Source organism: Engystomops pustulosus, chromosome 3, assembly GCF_040894005.1.
Source record: "Engystomops pustulosus chromosome 3, aEngPut4.maternal, whole genome shotgun sequence".
NCBI lineage: Eukaryota > Metazoa > Chordata > Amphibia > Anura > Leptodactylidae > Engystomops > Engystomops pustulosus.
This window is the reverse complement of record NC_092413.1, coordinates 112,275,701-112,299,630: the sequence shown is the minus strand read 5'-3', so window position 1 is coordinate 112,299,630 and position 23,930 is coordinate 112,275,701. Positions and strand designations below refer to the sequence as shown.

Genomic DNA, 23,930 nt, shown 5'->3' with positions numbered 1-23,930 from the left:
CTACATAAAGGAAAATTTGGAGAAAGGATTCATCCGGAAGTCTTCTTCCCCCGCTGGAGCTGGTTTCTTCTTTGTATCCAAGAAGGATGGGTCCCTCCGTCCGTGCATTGATTACCGCGGCCTCAATAAAGTCACGATAAAAAACCGCTATCCCTTGCCTCTCATCACCGAACTCTTTGACCGCCTACGGGGTGCCAAGGTTTTCACCAAGCTGGATCTGCGAGGGGCATACAACCTCATTCGTATTCGGGAAGGCGATGAGTGGAAGACAGCTTTCAATACTCGTGACGGACATTTTGAGTATTTGGTAATGCCCTTTGGTCTCTGCAATGCTCCGGCGGTATTCCAGGAGTTTGTTAATGATATTTTTAGAGACCTGCTCTACTCCTGTGTTATTGTCTACTTGGACGACATTTTGGTGTATTCTTCAGATCTTTCTTCTCACCAAAACCACGTCCGGCAGGTTCTCAGACGCTTAAGGACTAATCATTTATACGCCAAACTCGAGAAATGTCAATTTCACCAGAGCAGTCTTCCGTTTTTGGGATACGTCATTTCTGGCCAGGGACTCCAGATGGATCCTTCTAAATTGGCAGCCGTACTTCAGTGGCCAGTGGGACTGCGTGCTGTTCAGAGATTTCTGGGCTTCGCCAATTACTATAGACAGTTTATTCCGCACTTCTCTTCACTTGTGGCCCCTATTGTGGCATTGACTAAGAAGAATGCCAATCCTAGACAATGGTCTCCAGCTGCTGAGGAAGCCTTTACTAAGTTAAAATCTGCCTTTGCCTCTGCGCCAGTACTTACAAGACCAGATACAGAGAAACCTTTTCAGTTGGAGGTTGATGCTTCATCCGTCGGTGCTGGTGCAGTTCTTACCCAGAAGGGGCCCAAGGGCCGTACCTTCACCTGCGGGTTCTTCTCGAAGACATTCTCTCCTGCCGAGAAGAATTATTCCATTGGAGATCGGGAACTGTTGGCCATAAAGTTGGCTTTGGAGGAGTGGCGCTATCTCCTGGAGGGGGCTCGTCACCCGGTTCACATTTATACCGACCACAAGAACCTCCTATACCTTCAGACCGCTCAGCGACTGAATCCTCGTCAAGCCCGTTGGTCTCTTTTTTTCTCCCGATTTGATTTCTTAATTCATTTCCGTCCTGCGGAGAAGAACGTTAAGGCAGATGCGCTCTCCCGTGCTTCGGATGTGGTTGGAGAAGACCCTGTGCCCAGTCATATTGTGCCTCCAGAACGTCTGGTCCTTGCAGCTCCAGTGGACCTTAGGCAGCTTCCACCAGGCAAGACATACGTCAGACCTGCCCTTCGTAAGAGGATCCTGATATGGGGACATTGCTCTCGTGTGGCTGGACACCCTGGAGTGCAGCGTTCCATAGCCCTTATTTCCCGTTATTATTGGTGGCCAGACCTGGCCAAAGATGTGCGGGATTTTGTGGGTTCCTGCACCTCCTGTGCCCGAAATAAGTCGTCACGCCTTAAACCTGCCGGTCTCCTGATGCCGTTGCCTATACCCAGCCGCCCGTGGACTCATGTGGCAATGGACTTCGTCACTGACCTGCCTTCATCCTCGGGGAATACTGTCATCTGGGTGGTAACCGACCGGTTCTCGAAGATGTCCCATTTTGTCTCCTTGCCAGGTTTGCCATCTGCTCCGCGTCTTGCCAGCCTGTTCTTCTCCCACATCTTTCGGCTGCATGGACTCCCATTGCACATTGTTTCGGACCGTGGGGTCCAGTTTGTCTCCCGTTTCTGGCGATCCCTGTGTAACCATCTTCAGGTGAAATTGGACTTCTCGTCAGCATATCATCCTCAGTCGAATGGACAGGTAGAGAGAGTCAATCAAACCCTTGGCTGCTACCTTCGACACTTCGTCTCGGCCCGCCAAGATGACTGGTCTTCCTTGTTGCCATGGGCGGAGTTCTCGTATAATTCCCTGAACTCTGAAGCTTCTGGTTCTACTCCCTTCTTCATCGTTTATGGACAACATCCACGCCCTCCTCTCCCTCTGCATGTGTCCACGGAGGTTCCTGCTGTTGACGAGTTGGTACGAGACCTTAAGACCATTTGGGAACAAACTCGCCTTGCGTTGAAGCAGGCTTCCGCCCGTACCAAACTCCAAGCGGATAAGAAACGCAGGACATCTCCTGTTTTTTCTCCTGGGGACAAGGTCTGGTTGTCAGCTAAATACATCCGGTTAAAGATTCCTGGATACAAGCTTGGTCCACGGTTCTTAGGTCCTTTCGAGGTTATATCCCGCATCAATCCGGTGTCTTACAAGCTGCGCCTTCCTTCCACCATGCGCATCCCGAACTCCTTCCATGTCTCTCTACTCAAGCCTGTTATTCTGAACCGCTTCTCCCGGCAAGTACCTCCTCCTGCTCCAGTGGCCGACTCCTCAGATATTTATGTGGTAAAGGAGATCCTCGACATGAAGACCGTAAAGGGTAAGCGGTTCTTCTTGGTTGACTGGAAGGGGTTCGGGCCTGAGGAGAGATCTTGGGAGCCTGAAGACAACATCTTGGACCATGATTTACTACAGAGATTTTTACAACCCAAGAAGAGGGGGAGGCCGAAGGGGGGGGGTACTGTCACGGGTGGTCCCGCGACCCATATCGCGGGTCGCGGGCTCACCCGTGCCCCCCGAGCCTCGCAGGCGCGGTGCCGGCGCGACTCACCTCTCCCCGCTCCGGAATCGCTGCCAGGTTCCGGCCGCGCGCGTCCCCGTCTCCCAGGGCGCGCGCGCGGTATCTTCAGGAAATTTAAAGGGCCAGTGCACCGCTAATTGGTGCACTGGCTGATCACTTCCCCTTTAAAAACTCTGCACCTCCCTCACACTCTTGCCGGATCTTTGTGCCTCATAGCCTTAGAGAAAGCTCTGTTGCGATTTGCCTGCGTTCCAGTGTCTTCTGCGTTCCTGTGTTTTCCGCGTGCCTGACTCCTACCGTGTTCCTGTGTTACCTGACTACCTTCGTGTTCCCGTGTACCAGTGTCCCTCCGTATTGCTGTCGTGTATTCTGTGTTCCCGTACCCTTCTGCTTGGACCTCCTGTTGCTGACCCCGGTTTGGACCCTGACGTTGCATCTCTGCCGCCTGCCCTGACCCTGTGCCTGGACTGTGACCTCGAGCCTGACTGTTGTTTCTGTACCTCAACCTTGGCCGCCACTGCAGACAAGTCACGCCTGAGGAACGACCTGGTGGTACCACGCCGCAGCTTGTCTAACCCGCTTTGCGGCGGGCTCTGGTGAAAACCGGGTACCACTTAGACTCCGGTCCCAGGTAGTGGCTTGAGCCATCGTCTGCAGTGGTCCAGCGGATCCACAACCCGCAAACCTGACATCCATACAATGGATATAGTCTTCTTGTTTCCTATTTTCTGGAGTACCACGCTCTGGGTTAGTGGAAGTTCCAGAAAAGAAACCCATTTATCAGATATTTACATTATATACTATTAATATGTCAATATATTCAGTATATCACACCCTATTTCAGTGATGGCGAACCTTTTAGAAACCTAGTTCCCACACTACAACCAAACCCACTTATTTAAATGCAAAGTGTCAACATGGCAATTTAGGTAGCAACAAGTTGCAACCTGTCTTGTCACTGCTTTTAATTGTATCGGCATCCTGAGGACACCAATACAGTTGAAAGAAAGAGGAGAAATTTCGATTATCATTGTAGCTTCCTTCCAGAGTCCGCTGAACAGGAAGAACTGCGGGGCCCAGAGTAGGAGCTCCAATAATAACGCACCCTTGTCTGCACTTCCTTTCTCATCCTTTAGTCACAGGCAGCTAAGGATGTGTACCTTTAAAATAGCACTGATCACAGCACATCCTGGATAGCCAGGGACGGCAGGCGGAGGTTTTGAGTCCTGTCTGGAAACCCTGTGCAGGGGTGATGGACTGGGTGCCCACAGAAAGTGCTCCGAGTGCCATCTTTGGCACCCATGCCAGAGGTTCGCCACCACTGGCCTATTTCATTGCGTTGTATTTTATTGTTTTCGTAATGTTTGTATCTAAAAATGAATAAATATAAATGTTATGGATACAGTGGGTTGTAAAGGTAATCTCTCCCTCAAACTTTTACTCATTGTAACCCTTAAGAACGCAGGTTTATTTTGCTCATTTCTCGCTCTCCACCTTCAAAAATCCATAACTTTTTCACTTTTCCGTGTACAGGGCTGTGTGAGGGCTTATTTTGTGCGTAACAAATTTTACTTTTGTGTGATGTTATTTATTATTCCATGCCATGTACTGGGAAGCTGGAAAATTTTTGCCATCCTCTGATGTTAATAACTTTTTCATACTTTGGTGAAATGAGACAATGTTTTTATTGCTACCATTTTGAGGACGGTCCGACATTTTGATCACTTTTTATTACATTTTTTTATGTTATGTAAAATGGTGTAATGGGCGCCATTTTCCGCAATGGAGGACATCGCCAGCAATAACCGTTATTATATTTTGATACATCGGGAATTTTGGGATGTGGTGATACCTAATGTGTTTGATGTTTATTATGTTTTATATCAGTTCTAGGGAAAGGGGGGGGTGATTTGAATTTTTTATATTTTATAAATTTTTTAGATTTTCTAAACTTTTGTTTAATTTTTTCCACTGTTTCTTAGACCATCTAGGGTACTTTAACCCAAGGTGGTCTGATCGTTCCTACCATATATTGCAGTATTTGTCATTTTAAATAAAGTTTTACCAATCTCTACAAAACAGGTTTATTCCTACCAAGAGAGGAGAGCGGCAACTACTGCGCTGTATCTCAACAAAACAAACATCAGTTGTTACCTGACAGTAGTTTTATCCCTATGTATGTGGAAACCTGACTCTAGTCATTTATGACTTAGAATCTTAAGTTACATGTGCTTTGTTTCCTATAGATCTGGCAGCACTGATAGTATATTTGGACCAGTGAAAAATCCATGGAGCTATTCAAAGCAATTCAGAGAGAAGAGAAAAGCCTGTTTTCCTGACAGTAATGAAAGTTCTGATTGGGTGATAACTGGAGGAAGTTCAGGAGGCAGCGCTGCTTCTGTGTCAGCTGGCACATGCTACGTGTGAGTGACTGACTATAATGACAATGCCTTCCTTTGTTCACTGAGCTCTAACCTTTGTTTACAGGGAAAGCTTTTCAACAAGAATGGAAAAAGGTTGCATTGTAATCATAACCTTCATCATTCTGTTCAGCATCCAAGGACATCTTCTATATTTTTTTCTTTTTGTTCATATTGTGCAAATATTTTAGTTCTACTATTCACTAATACAGTGACATTGCTGTAATGGGAACATATGACACTGAAGATGCAGTCCAATCTACAGGGTTCATGTTGCAGGTGTTTACCTTATACCTACAGTTTTCTTTTATAACTCATTTATTAGGAACAATTTAAAGAGAACTGGTCACCAGGTTTTATCCCACTAAACTACTAGCACCCTCATGTAGGTCATGAAATGTCCTTTCTGGAATTCCCTCTTCTATGTGAAATCTGAATCATATACCTATTAAAAAGAAACTCTCCCAAAGTCAGGCAAATATGACTCTTCTCACCTCATTTTCTCATGAGATGAGTAGAAGATGATATCATCTGTTCTATAGTACCTAGAAACAGCCTGTGGTCCTATGAGCTACATAACCAGAGATGCAGACAGCAAAAGACATAGTTGGAAATGCCAGTTTACCTCCAGTTTCCACCTATTTTTAACTGCCTTTATCTCCCCTTCTGTAGCTCCCAATACCGTAATCTTGAGATCCTTAACTTTAAGGATGACCACTAAACTTGACTTATCTCATGTGAAAATGGGATGAGAAAGAGTCTCATTTGCCTGACTTTAGGGGAGATTTATTTTATATGTTCACATGGTGATTTTCTGTATAAAAAGGGAATTTTAGAAAGGACATTTCATACTCTCCCTAAGGGGACTAGTAGTTTAGTGGGGTAAAACCTAGTGACAGGTTCCCTTTACAGTAATTTACCAGAAGTTTGACAGTAGGCCCTTATTACACAAGGGCAGATCATCAAATCCAACATAAAATGATTTAAAAAATACCAACAAAAAAAGCCAGGCAATAGAAAAAAGAAATGCCACAATATTCAATTTACAAGGGTAAATTGAAGGGAGGAGGGGAAGACAGTGCCATGTGGCTGGCATTGGAGTGTAGAATATAAAAATATGACCTATAAGGCATAGATTTTATGGAAAAAAATCTCTTCAATTAGACCAAATATTGGTAGTCATATATTTTAGATGTCGTCGCTACGTCAAAAAGATTCAAGGCCCCGTGCCCTGTAATTTTGGGCTTAGGTCTGAATGTCCCAGGTCAACCCTTGCTCCTCTCACCTCTATCTGCACCCTCTGTACACTGAAAGCATTGATTACTGTAATGCACCGCTAATGAGAACAAGAGACACGGTGATGTTTTGTTTTTGATTTTTTTTAATTATACAGTGTGAGGGGAAAGCACAGAGGAGGGGACTTTAGAGTGGAGGATATTATTTACTGGGGCTGTAGAGGACATTATTTTTCTGGGATGTCACTTAGTGGGGACTGTGGGCATGTTACTTAGTGGGTGTTGCGGGGGACATTGCTTTCTGGGGGCTGTGGGTGACATTACTGGATGTGGGCGCTGTGGGGGACATTACTTGCTGTGGAGACTGTGGGAGACATTGCTAGCTGTGGGGTCCTTAAATTAGAGGGGAGACTTATTTATTTTTGGGGCACTATTCAGTATGTGGCACTACTCAGTTCTCCCCCTCCTGAGTAATCCACTCCTCCATTATCTTTTAGACAGGGTCTCCCCTCCGTAATCTGTTATACAGGGTCTATCCCCTACTCGGGAATCTGTTAGATGTGGTCTTTTGCCTCCTTAGGAATCTGTTATACAGGGATTTTCTCTCCTCAATAATTTGTTAGGCAGGATCAAAGCCCTCCTAAGTAGTTCATTAAACAGAGTCTACAACCTCCCTCTGTAATCCATGTAATCTACAGCACCCTCTCAGGCAGTAATCAATGTATTATATAGCCACCCCTCCTTAGAAATTCCGTTAAAGAGGGTCTCCCCCCTCTTCAGCTGGACAGGTCCGCTCCCCCCCCCCTCTGCAATTCATGTAATATACAGCATACCCCTCAGCAGTAATCCTTGTAATATACAGCAACCCCCTCCACTGTTAGACAGGGTTTCCCTCCTCCTTAGTAATCTGTTAGGCAAGCTCTCCCCCTCCTCAGTAATCCGATAGACAGGGTTTCCCCTCTTCTCAGTAATCCGTTAGACAGGGTCTCCCCCACATCAGTAATCCATTAGACAGGTTCTCCTCCCCACATTTGGTAATCCATTAGACAGGCTCCCACCCTTACACAGCACAACCTTACCATACAGATTTGTACAAGCTGCTCAAGAAACACACCCTATAGTCTTGCCCCTTCCACAGTGACTGATCACATGATGGTGACATCATCAAACGTCCCTGATGAAGATGTGAGGGCCAGGCTGGTTTCTCGGAGACTAAACTATGCTTAGCTGCTGTAGTGAAGAGTGAAATGTGATGGGAGGAAAGGCTTCTGAGGCACATACACTCTGTCAGTGCCAGGACCTGATCATCTTTGGAGCCAATGGAGCTCCTTGTTGTGGCCCTAACGGAATTGCAGGGCTCGATGCTGGTGCTCCATGAGTGCCAATGATAATATGGCCCTGTCCACATTCGGAGGAATTATACAGGGCATTTTACAGTGTAGGGCTTAGAATGGCTAACACATCACAGCACATAATGACTTGGAGAATTCAAATATCCTATTAGCATGTCTGCTTTGTATGTAGCACACGTTTTGCATTTACGTCTGCACATGCAAATAAAGAAATGCTACGTGAAGTTTGGTTTTCATATGCAGTTGACTTTTACTCTTGGTTCAGAAAAAAAGATGATTTAATACATAATTTTGCTACTGTGGTTTGATTGTTATATCTCTTTAGGGTTTCCAGCAAACAACACTTCGTCTGAAATCACATGTTGCGTTTACAATGTGTTAACACAGTGGGGCACATTTAATAAGCTCTGTGTGCCAGTTTTCTGTTGGACTTTGCACATTCTTACTAGTGCACAGGTTAAGAAGGGTCCGCATCACATATGCGTCGCACGCAAACCTTTTGTGTCACGGCTGCAATATTTTTCATGCGACTCAAATTTATGCAATAAAGGGGAAGTACCAGTGCTCAGTCGGACAGTGCGCCAGATTTAACATGCAAAGTCTGACAGAAATGCATTGCACGTCCTATGTTATGTCTGGGAAGCTTTTTACCCCTCCCTTTGCCTACTGTAATTTCAAGGCATCAGAAAAAATTTCATCATACATTTAAAGGGGGAAAGTGCAGCCCAGAGGGGATCTGGTAATGCCTCCCCGAGCCCTTCTTGCTCATTATCATGATTTTAAAAGTTGATTTTAGAAGAAAGGAGACCATGGATAACAAATGTAAGAAAGTTATCACTGTCACTGTGCCTGGATCTATGAGTAAGTGCCCTAGTGTATCATGCTTTATTTTCATGGTAGATTTTTTTTAAAGTGTAACTCCAGTTTCATAATGATTTTTACCAAATTGTCATATATGATTTCGCCATCTAAGGCAAACCCAATGATGCCCATATTGTGCTCCTATTGTCCTATTCTTTCCAGAGTTATGTAATTTTCCGTTCTGTAGCTACTTGTCAGAAATCTTCCTCAGTAACAGTGAACAAAGACTAACCTTTAAGACTACCCTCTTCCCCTATTTGCCCAGAAACTGGGTCAAATTTAGACTGTCCAAGCTCCCATGATGCCTTGCCTTTTCTTATTTAGAAATATTAGATGTATATAAAATCAGGACAACTATAGGCGTATGGAAGTCTTGAAAGTTTTAATGATATTGATATTCAATGCATGAGACTTCTCCAGTTTTTTTCCCTTTAAATTAAAAGCTTTTGTTATGTAGGACAACTTTGCTTATTATCTTGATTACCTATGTCAAGAAAGCTCTTTTCTTTCCCTCCCAGGTTAGTCTACTCCTGCGGTAGCTGTGTCTCTGGCTGTGCTGATTTCAGTGTTCCCTATTAGTCCCTCCATCCCAGTGATAAGCTCTTCTGTAACAACCCTTCCGCACCTTCTGCTCTATAGACACTATCAGGGAAGCTGTTATCCCTTAGTGCTCACACACCACAGACCAAAGGCTTCATGTAACCTTTGCACTGCTGGTTTCTGAATTTATAGCTATATAACTTAATGAGAAAACACATGGCATGATGGTAACTGTGGGAAACTTCAATTTGACTTGTTTCTATACAGATAAAGGAAGAGGTTAGTATCCACTCACTTCACTGCTGATGAGGGGCATTTCTGATAAGTAGCTTCAGAACAGAAAATGCCATAGCTCTGGAAAGAAATGGAAGAGCAGCAAAATATGGGCCTCATTTTGTTATGGGAATCACATGACAATTTAGTAAAAATCATTATGAAATCAAAGTTCCGCTTAAAATATACATAAAATGCTATGGTATTTGAAGATACTTGCTAAAAGTCTTTACTATTTATAGGGCACTGGGATCAGACACAGGAGGCTCCACACGTAATCCAGCATGTCATTGTGGTATTGTGGGATTAAAACCAACCTATGGGCTTGTATCTCGCCATGGACTCATCCCGTTGGTGAACTCCATGGATGTACCTGGTATTTTAGCAAGATGTGTGGATGATGCAGCAACTGTACTAGGTAACAGAAAAATATATTTAGCTATGAACTACACAAACTATTTTTTACTTTGGATTAACCAACATCATTGTTTTAGGTGTAATTGCTGGTCATGATCCACAGGACGCAACAACGATCCAAGACCACATTCTGCCGTTTACCCTTCCAGATGTAATAGATCTGAGTAAGCTCTGTGTAGGAATTCCAAAGGTAATGCCCAACTAATTAATGTCAACCTTGAATGCAATTAGCCCCTGCAATGCTGAATATCTTTGCTATACATGTACTGTATCTGATAAAATGAGTACACCCCTCACATCTTTGGAATTTTCGTATATTTTTTGATGCACAACATAATATATACAATGTAAAGTAGAGGCACAGCCATTAATGTCTAAACTGCTGGCAACAAAAGTCAGGATACCCCAAGCGAAAATGTGCCAAGTTGTGTCCAAAGTGTCAATGTTTTATGTGGCCACCTTTATTTTCCAGCAATGCCTTACTTCTCTTTGGCATATAGTTCACTAGAGCTCCACAGATTGCCACTGAAATCCTGTCCCTCATCTCTATCACAACATCAGAGAGTTGGTGGATGTTTGAAACCTTGAACTCCTCCACTTTTGGTTTGAGGATGCCTCACAGATGCTCAATAGGGTTTAAGTCTGGAGACATGCTTGACCAGTCTAGCACATTTACCCTCAGTTTCTTTAGCAAAGTAGTAGACATCTTGGAGGTGTGTTTGAGGTTGTTGTGTCAGAATGCTTCCCTGTAGCCCAGTTTCTGAAGGGAAGGGATCCTACTTTGCTTCAGTATGAAACCCAAAACCGGAAGCACTCCTACAGCCCATACCATGATACTTCCACCACTGTGCTTGACAGTAGGTAAGTCACTGTGTAACTCGCATTATAATTCATATGCGATTCTGCCTCTGAAAACAAACAGAACAATGCATCTATTGTGTTACTTTTTATAATTTGCTTTATTAATAGCAGGTGTACAGATAAATGCCAGGAACACAGTCCTCATCAAATCAGTAAACATACATGAGTAGAAATGTACGTAATAAAGACTATGGGGCACAATTACTAAGAATGTAGGAAACTGCTCTGCCTGTGTATAATGCTCGGTGCTCCAGATTCATTAAGAACGTGCACCAGAAATCATGAATCTGTCGCTTCCCGACACTGGCCTGACAGTTCACCAACTTTTTTGTGGTGCACATTAAATCTGGCGCATGGTCCAACTGAGCACCGGAACGCCTCCTAATTTGTGTCACATGGTGCCTAGTGCAGCTCTATATGAATAAAGAAGAGCAATAGCTAAGAATTACAGTAAAGAGCGGTTGTATGTTGATACCAAGATATCACAGTGGTGAAGGATGAGCAAAGGGAGGTCCAAGACTATAGAGCAGTGACGGCGAACCTTTTAGTGGTCGAGTGCCCAAACTGCAACCCAAACCACCCCCCTTATTTATCCCGAAGTGCCAACCAAAAATGAAAGCAGTAACTTATTGTTCTTCAAAAACTTTTGATCATATTGGCCTCCTAAGGACAAGATGGAAAATTTGCATCATTTAAGCTTCTTTCCAGTGTCCCTCTGTACACAGAGAATTGTAGAGCCAGCTGAAGGTCCTCCAAAGATAATTCGGCCCTGTCTACTCCTTCTCCCTCTTCCTACAGTCCCAAGTAGCGAAGTAAGTATCGCTTTAATATATGACTGAAAGCAGCATCTTTTAAGTTGCTTGAGACTGCAGGAAGCAGTCCTTTGTCAGTCCGGTGTGCTGGTGCGATAGCCTGGGTGCCTACAGAAAGGGCTCTGAGTGCCGCCTCTGGCACTCGTGCCATAGGTTCGCCACCACTGCTATAGAGTCTCCACAAATTAAAGAGATAAAGCACTGTAGTTCCTGCTAAAATGGGTTAAGAAACCGACATGACCAAAACATATGAAGGAAGGTTCCCTCATCCTTTCTGCATCTCCAGCATGTGGTTGGGTCCTGTGGGAAGATGGTATGTAACCTGGTTGGAAATCTCTGTACCATCTGGCCATGAGTTGATACCCTGTTTCCGGATAATGAGAGCTAACAAATGGTCCCCTACTTAAGAACACCTGACTTACAAACTGACCTCTGGATGTTGGTCATTTACTGTACTTTAGCCTTAGGCTACAATGAACAGCTTTAACAGTTATCAGAGGTGTCTACAATTAAGCTTTATTAATAATCATGGTTCTTATGACAACCCAACATTTTTAAAACCTATTGTCACATAGACCAAAAATTTTTTGTCTGTGGTTACAATTATAAAATATACAGTTCCGACCTACTTACAAATTCAACTTAAGAACAAACCTACAGAACCTATCTTGTACGTAACCCAGGGATTGCCTGTATTGTGGCATAATTTAAAGATCTGTGGTTTTTGCCAAATTAGCAGCAGTGAAGTCAGTGGAGACTAACCTCTTCCTATCTTTGCCCTAAAGTTGAGTCAATAAGCTTCCTTCACTTCCCGTGATGCTTTGTGTTCTTTCATATAGTAACTCCAGTGTAGTGATAAGCCTAATGAATCATCGGGCTCAGTTCACTATAAAGACCTAGCTTTTTTGGCTCCTGAACGGCTCTCTATGTAATAACATAGGGAGAGGTTTGCAGGCAGCCAGCCATCCCCACTCCACTTTTAACCTAAAATGGGTGTGGCCTGGAAATAAGGGGCAAAGTTATTCAGAATATCCACTTCATTCGCAAACAACCCATCCAATGAGCACTGCATATTGTGTATATACTGTACACAATCTATGTAGTGACAAACCTGGCATGAAGAAGCATGGATCATGGAATAAGTAGTATAAAATATACTGTTAGGTTGTTTAGATTGTGAGCCCCATGGGGACAGGGAACAATTTGACATGCTTTGTGCAGCACTGCGTAATCTGTAGGCGCTATATAAATAAGGAATTATTATTATTATAAACCAGCAACTAAACCGTTACAAGAAGTATAAATTCTGTGCTGTTTGGGCATTAAGGGTTAACAACTTCTGCTGTGAAGATAGTCTCCATAAAGACAAGGCTGTGAGGTGGAATCTGCAGAGGAGTGTATGACACAGTTTGAGCAGCAGAGACAGAGAAAGCTCTTCAGAATCACAAACTGGGATCGAGGGACTCAAAGGGAACAGGGGAGATTTTGTACCTCACTTTGCATGAGACTTCCGCATGCATATATCTGCATTCACTCAGCTCTCCCACTAGCTATATACATCATCAGCACATAACCTGCCCCTTTCACCAAAGTGAGCAGGAAGCACACAACACGGTCTAACAGGACAGCCAAGGGAGACAGCTATGCAGAAACAAGCTAAACTAAGGAGGATAGCAAAGAAATAGCTGGATATAGGTAATGAAAGTAATAGGAAGACTTCTCCTACATTGCAAGAGCTATTGATTTGTGAAAAAAGAATCATCTGAGTTACACTTTAAAGTTTATGGGTCCAGCAAAAAAGAAAAAGTCAGCAGTGATGCCAGTAAGCATGTGAATCCTGAAGTGAGTGATTGGCTACAGTGGGCATGTATTAGGATGCCACATTATCACCAACAGCTTGGAAACAAAGACTAGCTTTACTGGGTCAGGAGGGGAATGGAAAGTTGAGTTTGTTTTTAATTACATGTGCACATTCTTATGCAAGTTCTAAAACGGGAATACATGTTCTCTTGTTATAACTTTATTGTAGCTAGGAACTCAAGTATTCACAAAAGATTGGTAGGTGGAGAGAGTAAACATGAATGTAACCACTAAAGACCATCTCAAAAGTCTTCAGAATGGCTGCATACCCCAAGGTCACATTGGGAGCATAAAGTGCAAATAAATTCAGCATTAGCTAAAGGTCTGCACCTAGTGTGCTCCAGTCCGCTGTGTGACTTTGTTATTATACATGTTTTTACCCACTAATTCTGTGAAAAATTCTTGTATTGAACCCTGTTAATTTTTGAACCCTGTAATTTGGTTCCTCTAATATGCAATGTTTGGTCATTTTTGACATTTCCTTTGTATTTTGTTATTTCTTTTTATACAGGAGTATCATGCTCCTGGTTTATCTTCAGAAATACTTTCCATCTGGACAAAAGCTGCAGATATGATGGAGAAAGCAGGAGCCAAGGTGGTTGAGGTTTCAATGCCTCACACACGTTACTCTATTGTTTGTTACCATGTCTTGTGCACAGCTGAAGTAGCTTCAAACATGGCCCGATTTGATGGACTAGAATATGGTAAAAAAAATAGCTGTCTTGTTCACAGTTGTGTAGTACAAATTTCTTACACTTTTATGTCTTGATTATCTATTACTTAATTTGTGTTGTTTGCCACATTACCTGCTAAATATGACCTGTATACTACAACTACATGTATTATAATTGCTGCTTTATCATTTGATGAGCTTTTGGAACTAAAAAGTCACAAAACATTCCCAAGAAGTCTAGTCTACATATAGGGAAAACCTGCCACCTGATGCTCATCTATTCATAACCCCTCACATCCTAGAAATACATCTTTTATTTGTTTTTATCTTCTACTTCTTATTTAGATAAATGTCCTTTGTCTATTATGTTTGTGTTTTTTATTTTAACATATTTAATTTCTGCTGTACAGGTCATAGAGCTGATATCAAAGACTCAACAGAAGCCATGTATTCTGCAACTAGAAGAGGAGGATTTAATGATGTTGTAAGGGGAAGAATATTATCCGGAAACTTTTTCCTACTTAAACAGTAGGTCATTGTGTTTTTACTCTCTTCTACTAGTCCCTTTTTTTATGTACATAAGCAGCTTAACACTCACTACAAACTGAACCTCGGGACTGCCTTTACTTTAAGTTGTGTTTTTGTACTTGACTACAATCATCTTTAGATTCCTATTTTACAATATATAAAACCCTTTTTTATAATCTGGAGTGCAATCATGACAGTACATAGTGCTAAATATGTGCAAAGTAAGCTTAAAGGACCCCTGTCATCAGGTTTCTGTAACGAATTCTGTCGCCACTACCTGTTACAGCAGCTCACAATGATTCCATCCCAGTCTTTATCTAGCTGAGCTATATTAATCATTCTAAAATCATCTTTTGATTATTATGCAAATGAGGCAGAGCATATGGAGAGAGATCGTTCATCTCCAATCATTTGCATACATTTTAGGACCTGATAATTTAAATTTACAGGCATGTAAAGGGATAATGGAAGGATAAGGGCAATGCTTTCTGGCAGCTTATGAAAATATATTTCGTTTTGGGGAGTTTATTTGCCTGACAGGTTCTCTTTAAACATATAAAGAAGATTCTATGTACTGTAACTATGTCGATAAAGGGGTTAAAGGGGATCTTTGAGCAGTTTTTGTATTTCAGAACTGCAGACCATGTTAAGTAACCTACTTGGAGAGCTATATACCTTTGTCAGTCCTCATTCTGCTATAATCTTGGCTTTCTGCAATTGAACTGATCCACAGCAACTTCTCTCTGACTTAGCTGTGTAGTAGGGCAGTGAGGTTAAAGCACAATAGTGTGAGGACATGGCCACAGCATTTCTTGCAGTCCTGCTGCTATTAACACTAGGGAGAATTTTTTATTAAGACTGGCACATCTCCTGGCTGGTATACAATGCATGATAAAAGCCCTCCACTATCTGCAGTTTTAGAACATAAGATCTTCTGATCAATCTCCTTTAACCCCTTTATTCAATTCCTGAAATGCTATAAAATGCTATTACTGTAGTAGTTGTTTTATTGCAATTATCAGTGTATCCCTATAACATTTTTTTTCTTGTGTCCCTCGTGTTGTTGCAAACCCCTGCTGGGATGGGCTCTGGACAGATCTGGGTAGATTTATCAATCTGTTTACAACAAATTCTGTCGTAAATAACTGCCTGTGCCATATTTATCAAAGGTTTTAGATCATTTGCAGATTTTACACGTGGAGAATCTGCAGCGCAATACAGTACCATTGAAATGAATGTGATTTGGGAAAAAATGTAGACTGCCTTTTTTCTGTGCAGAAATTGTTGCTTAGTGGGGAAAATAAAATAATGATCATGTTCATAACAATCTGCACCGTGTGCAGATAGCCTTACAGTATGCTACACAATGGGCACCATTTATAATTCTGATACCTGCTGTGACAAACCTTGCTTTGCATAAATGATTGCTTCACAACGATCCACACATCCGTTTACTTCACTTTACAAGTACTCTGCTCGCTCGCACCCTTATTATGAATGTTATTTAAATAGAAATAACCAAAGTAGACCTTTTATTGTGCATATTGCTTATTCATTCCTATTCACTCCTAACTATTCCAGCCAATAGTTCAGGACCACATGTTTGCTTTGTCAAAAATCAGGAAATACTGATAATTGCTCACAGTGACAGTGGCGGTAGCTGGGCACCAAATACTGGCCAATAAAATTAGGTTTTTTGCACCTGTGGGATTAAAATTCTATAAGCTTTAATACATTCTGCAAACAATGTAGGTTTCAAAATAGGAGGTTTCCATTGTTTTGATACTTGGGCTCTCCCAAAACATCAAGGTTTCTGAAAATTAGCTCAGCCAAATCGATCTTCTAAAAGCTCAATGGCAATCTTTCCCTTATGTGCCTTAATGATTAAAATCTCTTTTCCTAAAAAAGCACTGTGTTTTTTTAAAGTAAAGGATCTGGCTTCCTCGAAATGAAGAGACAATAAGTAATTAGCAGGTTTTATGTCTGTTTGGAGCAACATATTATACATAATAACCATTGTGCAAAAAGATATTCAAATATTCAGAAAGATCCTGGCACAAAGCAAATACTGCAACTAAAATAAAAATGGTTTTAAATTGGTAGTACTTATTAACAAACATGTTTGTAATTTTTCTTACATGGGGAAAGTGGGATCTTCTATACATCATCAATAAATCTCCTGATGGTCCCCCAAAAATCCATCTACATTGAATATTAGACTGGAGAAAGAAACAGAAATTAGACTATAAACTGTTTTATCTTATACTGCATACAAGTGCAGTAAAACTGGGTAAAGAGAGGTAGTGGAGCAGAACATCTTAGGATAGACATCTGGAGGTAGACACCTTATTGGACAGACTAAACACCACAGATCGGATGTCCTACCTGGAAGAGCCTATTTACTCGGGCTGTATAATGACACAACATTGCAAACAAGATTATAAATCAGCAACTATAGTCTGTCAAGGTTTGCCAAGTAAAAACAATCTGGCGGTGATGCTCGGGGAAATAAGAAGGCAGGTATGTGTGGCACATTGATACTGAGACACCTTCTTATTGTCCATCAGTTGAACCAGCTGATATTATTTTTCTAAGAGGCATAAGACACCAGCTAAAATATATCAATAATTAGAAAGTTATATTTCTAGACTTCCCATGGTGTTTTTACAGCTCTTTCTTCATGCGCTCAATACTTTTTCTTTGTGTCATTTCTCATTATAATGCAAAATGTATTTATAGACTTCTTAGCTTTTTTTTTGGTGGATTGGACTTGATGTTACCAACATCCGGTGAGAATTTTATGTCAATACTGTACCCTTTACTTACTATTTATTTCACCATCTGTATATGTAATTTATATATTACCTGCTTTATTTTCTTCTGTAAGGAACTATGAAAAATATTTCCTGAAGGCTCAGAAAGTGCGACGCTTGATAGCAGATGATTTTGTGAATGCATTCAAATCTGGAGTGGATATTTTACTTACTCCAACCACCCTAGGAGATGCCGCTCCTTACTTAGATTTCATCCAGGAGGATAACAGAACCCGCAGTGCCCAGGAGGATGTCTTTACACAATGTGCCAACATGGCTGGTAAGCATTCTTTTAAGCTCCTATAGACATGGTAGTATTGAATTACCATTGGTAAAATCAAATTTTTGGTGTTTGAATATAAATGATTTCTAGAATAGGCCATTGATGTCACTTTGTTGATATAAAGTGCTGTGCGTTGTATTGCAGCTCAGTCTAGGTTTAAAGAAGTGGCAGTAACAATTGCACAATGACCACACCATCTTCAAGCAGCTGATCATGAAGGTGCTGGAAGTCGGGAAAAAAAAACCCCCTCCGATCTAATGTGAAGGGCCTTTGATGTTTAAGTCTTGGACAACCCCATTTATAACTCTTAGATGAAACTGCAACTACAGGCAATGAGTAAAGCAAAGTTGCAAGCCATACTCGTAAGGCACCCAGCACAGCAAATGAAATTTAGAACTCTTTTATAATTGCAAAAAGAGGGTAGTTTAGACTCCCTACCAAATCCGCCAAGGTCAGAAATAACACATATAGCACAAAACGGATGACCTATATAAAACTTTATTTTTAAGTAACCTACTATAATAAAAAATGTAAAATATAATATTGACCCCTAGGGGGTACTAAAAAAGCCAACCGGTGAAGAAAAGTTAAGGGGGTATTCCGGGAATATGAACGTCTGACACAAAAACCCATGATGATAGAAATAAATGAGTACAACAATACTAATTTTCATTAGTCACAAAAAGGGGCTTAAATAGTTTGGTTTTATGATTTACAAAAGTTATGGCCTCTCTAAACTTGGTGGAGTTATCACTAAGATGGCCGCCACTGGAAACTACAAGTTCCATGATCCTTTAGTTCTCAGTAACTCCTCCTCCCTCTCTGCTCCCAGTGATGATCTAACAGACTGTGCTGCTCTGTTACCATAGTAATGATGTGTAACTGCCATCCCTGCACATCACCACAACACTGGCCATACTGGATGCACTGCAACCAACCGACTACAGCCAAACATAGTGGTGATCACATGACCTGCCCATGCAGGTGCAGGACATGTGATGCAGACATGTGACCAGCGGCCATCTTCTGTCCTGTGTCTGCTCTGCAACGGACCACGCGGAGGAAATTAACGGACTGATTAAAGGGCCAGTAGCATTTTAATTCTTCATTACAATCTATGTCACCAGCATTTTCTGCTAAGGGGAGCAAAATTTTAAATAACAACTAACTACACATTAGCTTATATTTTGAGTACCCATTTGTATATGAATTATCCTTATTCCTGGAATACCCCTTTTAATCAAGTGCTCCTCTGAAAGGAGCAATATATAAATATTCCTTTTACCTTGATGTGTATAGCAAAAATAAGGTATTAATGGCTGCACACCTGTCCATGTTGGATGTGGGCATCTGTTGTATGTGCCTCAGAGATATACGTTCTTCAGGTATGGACATCAGGTATTAACCTCAGTTTTAGTCCATGTAATGCAGGGGAGGTCCCTAGACAGATAAAGGTAGTCAGTTAAAGCATAGAATAGGCAGGTCAAACCCAGTCAAAACCCTACATGACATGTTTCGCCTATGGACATAGGCTCATCAGGGGCAAAATAGACCAGTGAATTCTGCTTCTGGCCTAGCAACAATGGGGCACATTTACTTACCCGGTCCAGTCGCGATCCCCCGGCGTGTTGTCGGGTCTACCAGGATTCGGGTCTGCCAGGATTCACAAAGGTCCGTGCGCCCGATATCCAGCTGGTGTTGCTGCTGCGCCGAGGTCCGCCAGAGTTCACTTTGTTTGTCCCGGTTCATGTAAGTGCTGATCTTACGACACAAATTCTTTTTTTAAATTCCAGGGCTTTTTCTGAATCCGTCGGACAACCGACGGCCACACCCCCGATTTCTGTCACGTGAAAGCCAGCACCGATGCAACAAAATCCGATCGCGTGCGCCAAAATCCCGGGGAAATGTGGTGCAAAACGGAAATCGTCGGGAAACCCGACGAAGGTGTGAGATTCGGACCCTTAGTAAATGAGCCCCAATGTGTTTATCAAGAGGAGGTAGGTGAAACAATGTAAAATCTCGTACAGGTTATTGGCTGTGGCCAAACAGAGAATGTCCATTCCGGGGTAATACCGATTCGGACCTAGCGCCCTGATGGATCCTCGCCCTAATAAGGCACCATTGTATCCGGCATGGTGCCGAGTGTGGATAACTACAGGAGGCACTTAGTTGCCCTAGTACTAAGTTCCTCCTGCAGTGATCCACTGACACACTCGGCACCACGACGGATACACTGGCGCCTTATTATGGTGAGAATCCATCATGGAGCTAGGTCCGAATCGGTATTACCCCGGAATGGACATTCTCTGTTTGGCCACAGCCAATAACCTGTATTGATTTTACATTGTTTCATCTGCCTCCTCTTCTTAAACACATTGTTGCTAGTCCAGAAGCAGGATTCACTGGTCTATTTTGCCCCTGATGAGCCTATGTCTATAGGCGAAACATGTCATGTAGGGTTTTGACCGGGTTTGACCTAAAAACCTATGTACCTGCCTATTCTATGCTTTAATTGACTACCTTTATCTGTCCAGGGAACTTACCTGTATTTATTGGTAGCTACTATCTGAAATTGTTTAATTGCACCCCCCTCCTCATCCCTTTTAACTAATGACAGTGGGCCCATATTAGGGAGAGGTTCCAGACTGGTGGCAGCAGGTTAGGGCTGCGGCTCCATGTTGTGGTAATTAGGGTGGAATAGGAAACCTATTCCCCTTGCTGTTAGGGATCTATGGGGCAAGCTTGCACTCAACAAACAAATTAATGCTTCCCAATTTTTTTACTATTACCTACCCCTGCCTTCCACTTACATTCCTTCCTCATGGACAAGGACTCAAACTGAGGTCAATACCTGATGTCCATACCTGAAGAACGTATATCTCCGATGCACATACAATAGATGCCAACATCCAAAATGGACAGGTATGCGCCATTTATACCTTATTTTTGCTATGTACATCGAGGTAAAAGGAATATTTGTATATTGCTCCTTTCAGAGGACCACTTGATTAACTTTTAAAAGTTTCCACTTTTAGTACCCCCTAGGGGTCAATATTATATTTTACAATTTTTATTATAGTACGGTAGGTTAATTAAAAGCTAAGTTTTATATAGATCATTCATCTTTTATAATTGTTTGGAAGTCAACTTTCAAATTGCTTTAAAATATTTTATTTGCAATAAACCTTTTAATATTTTGTTTTCTTCTTTTACAAGGAGTTCCTGCTATAACAGTTCCTGCAGGTCTCTCAAGTCGAGGACTGCCACTTGGCCTGCAATTCATCGGGCAAGCTTTTTGTGAACAACAGCTCCTTAGTGTTGCTAAATGGTTTGAAAAGCAGACTAACTTTTGCCCCTTGGTGCTTCACAAAACTCATGACAATGGACATATAGATAAAAGACAAAGTAAATCTGCTTCTTCATTGTAGTCAATAAAAATATGTGGTCACAACTATGGCGCTAAATTTGTTTGTTACTGCTTTTTGTAATAGTTTGACAAAAATTGCTATCTACATTGCAAAATTGACAGTGTCCACAAGATGGAATTTTGAGAAGTTTTCAGGAATTACATTTTTCTGCATTATCATTTGCCATTGCTGCATACCCCTGCTTCTTCACCTCACTTTAGCACAGGCCATATAATCTAATATATAAAGAGTATGTGTGTGTGTGTGTGTACGTGTGTATGTATGAATTCCTGCTAAAGGAATCTGCACCGTCCTATTTACAATCACCAAATTTTGCACAGTTGTTGCCTATTACTTAGGGAACGTCATAGACTAGGTTTTGAGCTGAAATGTTTACCCCGCGCTTTCCAAAATCCACTTATTACCCACCATATACAGGAACCATTTTCTGCTGCTGCTAGAGCAGTTAGAAGCTGAGCCGTGATTGCTTGCTGTTCTCCCACAGGTCATTAATAGCTCTGAGCTGTGATTGGTTACTATAGGCAATGAGTAGAAGACAAATTATGTGTGAGGTAACAGGGGGGAGATAGGGGGAGATTTATCAGAAATGTCTAAGGTAAAACTGTTACATTGAGACCAATGAGAGATCAGCTGTAATTTTATAAACAGCTGTTCAAAAAGGAAACTCTGATTGCTTGCCATGGGCATCTAGACCAGTTCTGCTCTCAGACACTTCTGTTAAATCTCCCCATAGACAAAGTGACAGAGACAGTCACTGGAATAAGAGTGCTGGCGACATAAAATATCTGAAGGGCAGGGGCTCACCTACGACCTTGCGGGTATTGGAAAAAATAGGGCTATATCCACGGCGCTCTCCGATCAAAGTCGTAGATGTTCAATATACGATTTTATTCTAAACAATAAAACACAATATAGATAAAAATAAATAATAAAATAAAAATATTGACAAAGCGTCCATTTGGTAGGAGACGAGACACGTTGTCTTCATTATTTATTTTATCTACGACTTGGAGAGCCGTGGATATAGTCCTATTTTTTCCAATACCCGCGAGGACAGAGGTGAGCCCCTGCCCTTCAGATTTTTTTATGCATCCTGAATCCTTCTGCTGGCAAGCACTAGGCAGCGTCCGATGTGCATTCCAACAGTGTTGTGCCTGCATGCACAACTATTGAAAGTGAGCATGATATCTTACCAGTAAAAATACTAGCCTTTTTATCCTCAAATTTATTGCACCAGGAAGCACTTTTTTTCTTCTCTCCAGTGCTGGCGACAGTCACTGGAATGAGAGTGACGGCAGCAGAGAGTCGTTGAAAGAGACTGACGGCAACATACAGTCACTGAAAGAGGGTCTATAGATACATACATCGATAATATTTTTTGCTATCCCATTGCATTTTGTTGTAGCTAAGAGCAGTTATTTACTATCCCTGGCAACGCCGAAAGCTACAGCTAGTATAATATAAACTCCACATCAAGCTGAAGGATATGCGGCTGATGGTAGTGCTGTGGTTTGTGACAGCTGCAGTACTGTATGAGGAACAGAAAGAGACAAAGTTTGCATGAATGGGAGACATCCTGCTGTTGCTACGTAGATTGTTTTTTCAAAAGGTTTATGTTATTATCAGGCATCTGTTCTGGAGCATGTTTTTATCATTGAATTCCTATAACTCAGAAAGTAAATGTCTCCATCCATCTTCACACGTTCAGCAACGTTTCTTGCAGTATGAATTGCAGTTATACTGTCTGGTGACTGGATCTTATAGCACTAACTCTTCCACCATCTTTATTGACAAGGATGACATATAAGTTTATGAGATGTAAGTGACTAGTGTTTTTCCCATATTTGCTGGTACATCACTCGAAATGGTAGCAATGAAAACATCAGCATGTCCAGCAAAAAAAACATATCCCAAAGTTGGAAAAAATAATTCGCCGCAGACTACAGCCATGTGCTGGAGAGTGGAGGAGTGCCACATGGCCGTACATACGGGAAAAAATAGAGCAAGCAATCTTTTAATCAAATTCTGAAGAGCTTTAGATCACAGGGTGCATATACAAATAACATAATACATCACAGAGCAATAATATAATCAGATGAAACAAAAGGAGTGTGGGCCCTGCTCACAGGACCTTTTAATCTTTGAGGAATATAAATAAACATATATATATACATCTTCCTGAGTGCACATTAAGGTAACACCTGTTTCAGTGGTAACTGATTCTAAACCCAGTATCTTCCATTTAATATCAGTATTTAATTACTGTTGTTCTCCTGTAACAGCAGGGAACAATGGAAATAAAAGCAGTAATGTTAACCCAGCCTTCTTCAATCAGATGACAAACTAGGGAATGTCGAGGCCGAGACAATATCTTGAACTATTTTGTCTTGGTCTTCAAACCATTCCTGAACTATTTATATAGCACACACAGATTATGCAGCGCTGCACAGAGCTTGCCAAATCAGTCCCTGTGTCCAATAGGGCTCACAATCTAATCAACCCACCAGTATGTTTTGGAGTGTGGAAGGAAACCGGAGGACCCGGTGGAAACCCACACAAGCACAGAGAAAACATACAAACCCAGACCCCAGTACTGCAAGGCTGTAATGTTAACCACTAAGCCACTGTACCGCCCAAGCAGAGCAGTATGACAATTCTGCCCATGGACCAATAAAGGATGTGCACCAGTGGTCCAGTATGATCTAGCACACTTGACTGACCTGATAGTATCTATCTTTACAGGATGCAATTGGTGCACCTATCTTTGATCTGACTGACATGTAACCACCAAAAAAATTAAAAGGAATCATAGCTACACTTCCTAGCTATAGTAAGTTGCTAAACTAGCTAACTACCTATAACATTGCCTGATGCGTTTTTGCAGCAAACCAACCTAGTCGATACTTCATCGGAG

At 41.9% G+C, this 23,930-nt stretch overlaps 1 protein-coding gene across 2 annotated transcripts in view; it reads left to right on the top strand.

The window, feature by feature from the left end:
- The window catches only part of QRSL1 (glutaminyl-tRNA amidotransferase subunit QRSL1), a 34,230-nt gene extending 13,189 nt beyond the window's left edge, over positions 1-21,041 (top strand). The window contains exons 5-12 of one of the 2 annotated variants that reach the window (XR_011854189.1): positions 4,907-5,083; positions 9,584-9,759; positions 9,836-9,948; positions 13,803-13,995; positions 14,375-14,492; positions 17,380-17,585; positions 20,419-20,510; positions 20,805-20,942. Coding sequence is in view for 1 of the 2 variants with exons in the window: in XM_072141859.1 (XP_071997960.1) it covers positions 4,907-5,083; positions 9,584-9,759; positions 9,836-9,948; positions 13,803-13,995; positions 14,375-14,492; positions 17,380-17,585; positions 20,805-21,016 (1,195 nt within the window). In the remaining variant the exon portion in view is untranslated. Of the gene's footprint in view, positions 1-4,906; positions 5,084-9,583; positions 9,760-9,835; positions 9,949-13,802; positions 13,996-14,374; positions 14,493-17,379; positions 17,586-20,418; positions 20,511-20,804 lie in introns of both variants that reach the window. The other variant, XM_072141859.1, reaches the window with a different exon arrangement.
- The last annotated feature ends 2,889 nt before the right edge of the window (positions 21,042-23,930 follow it).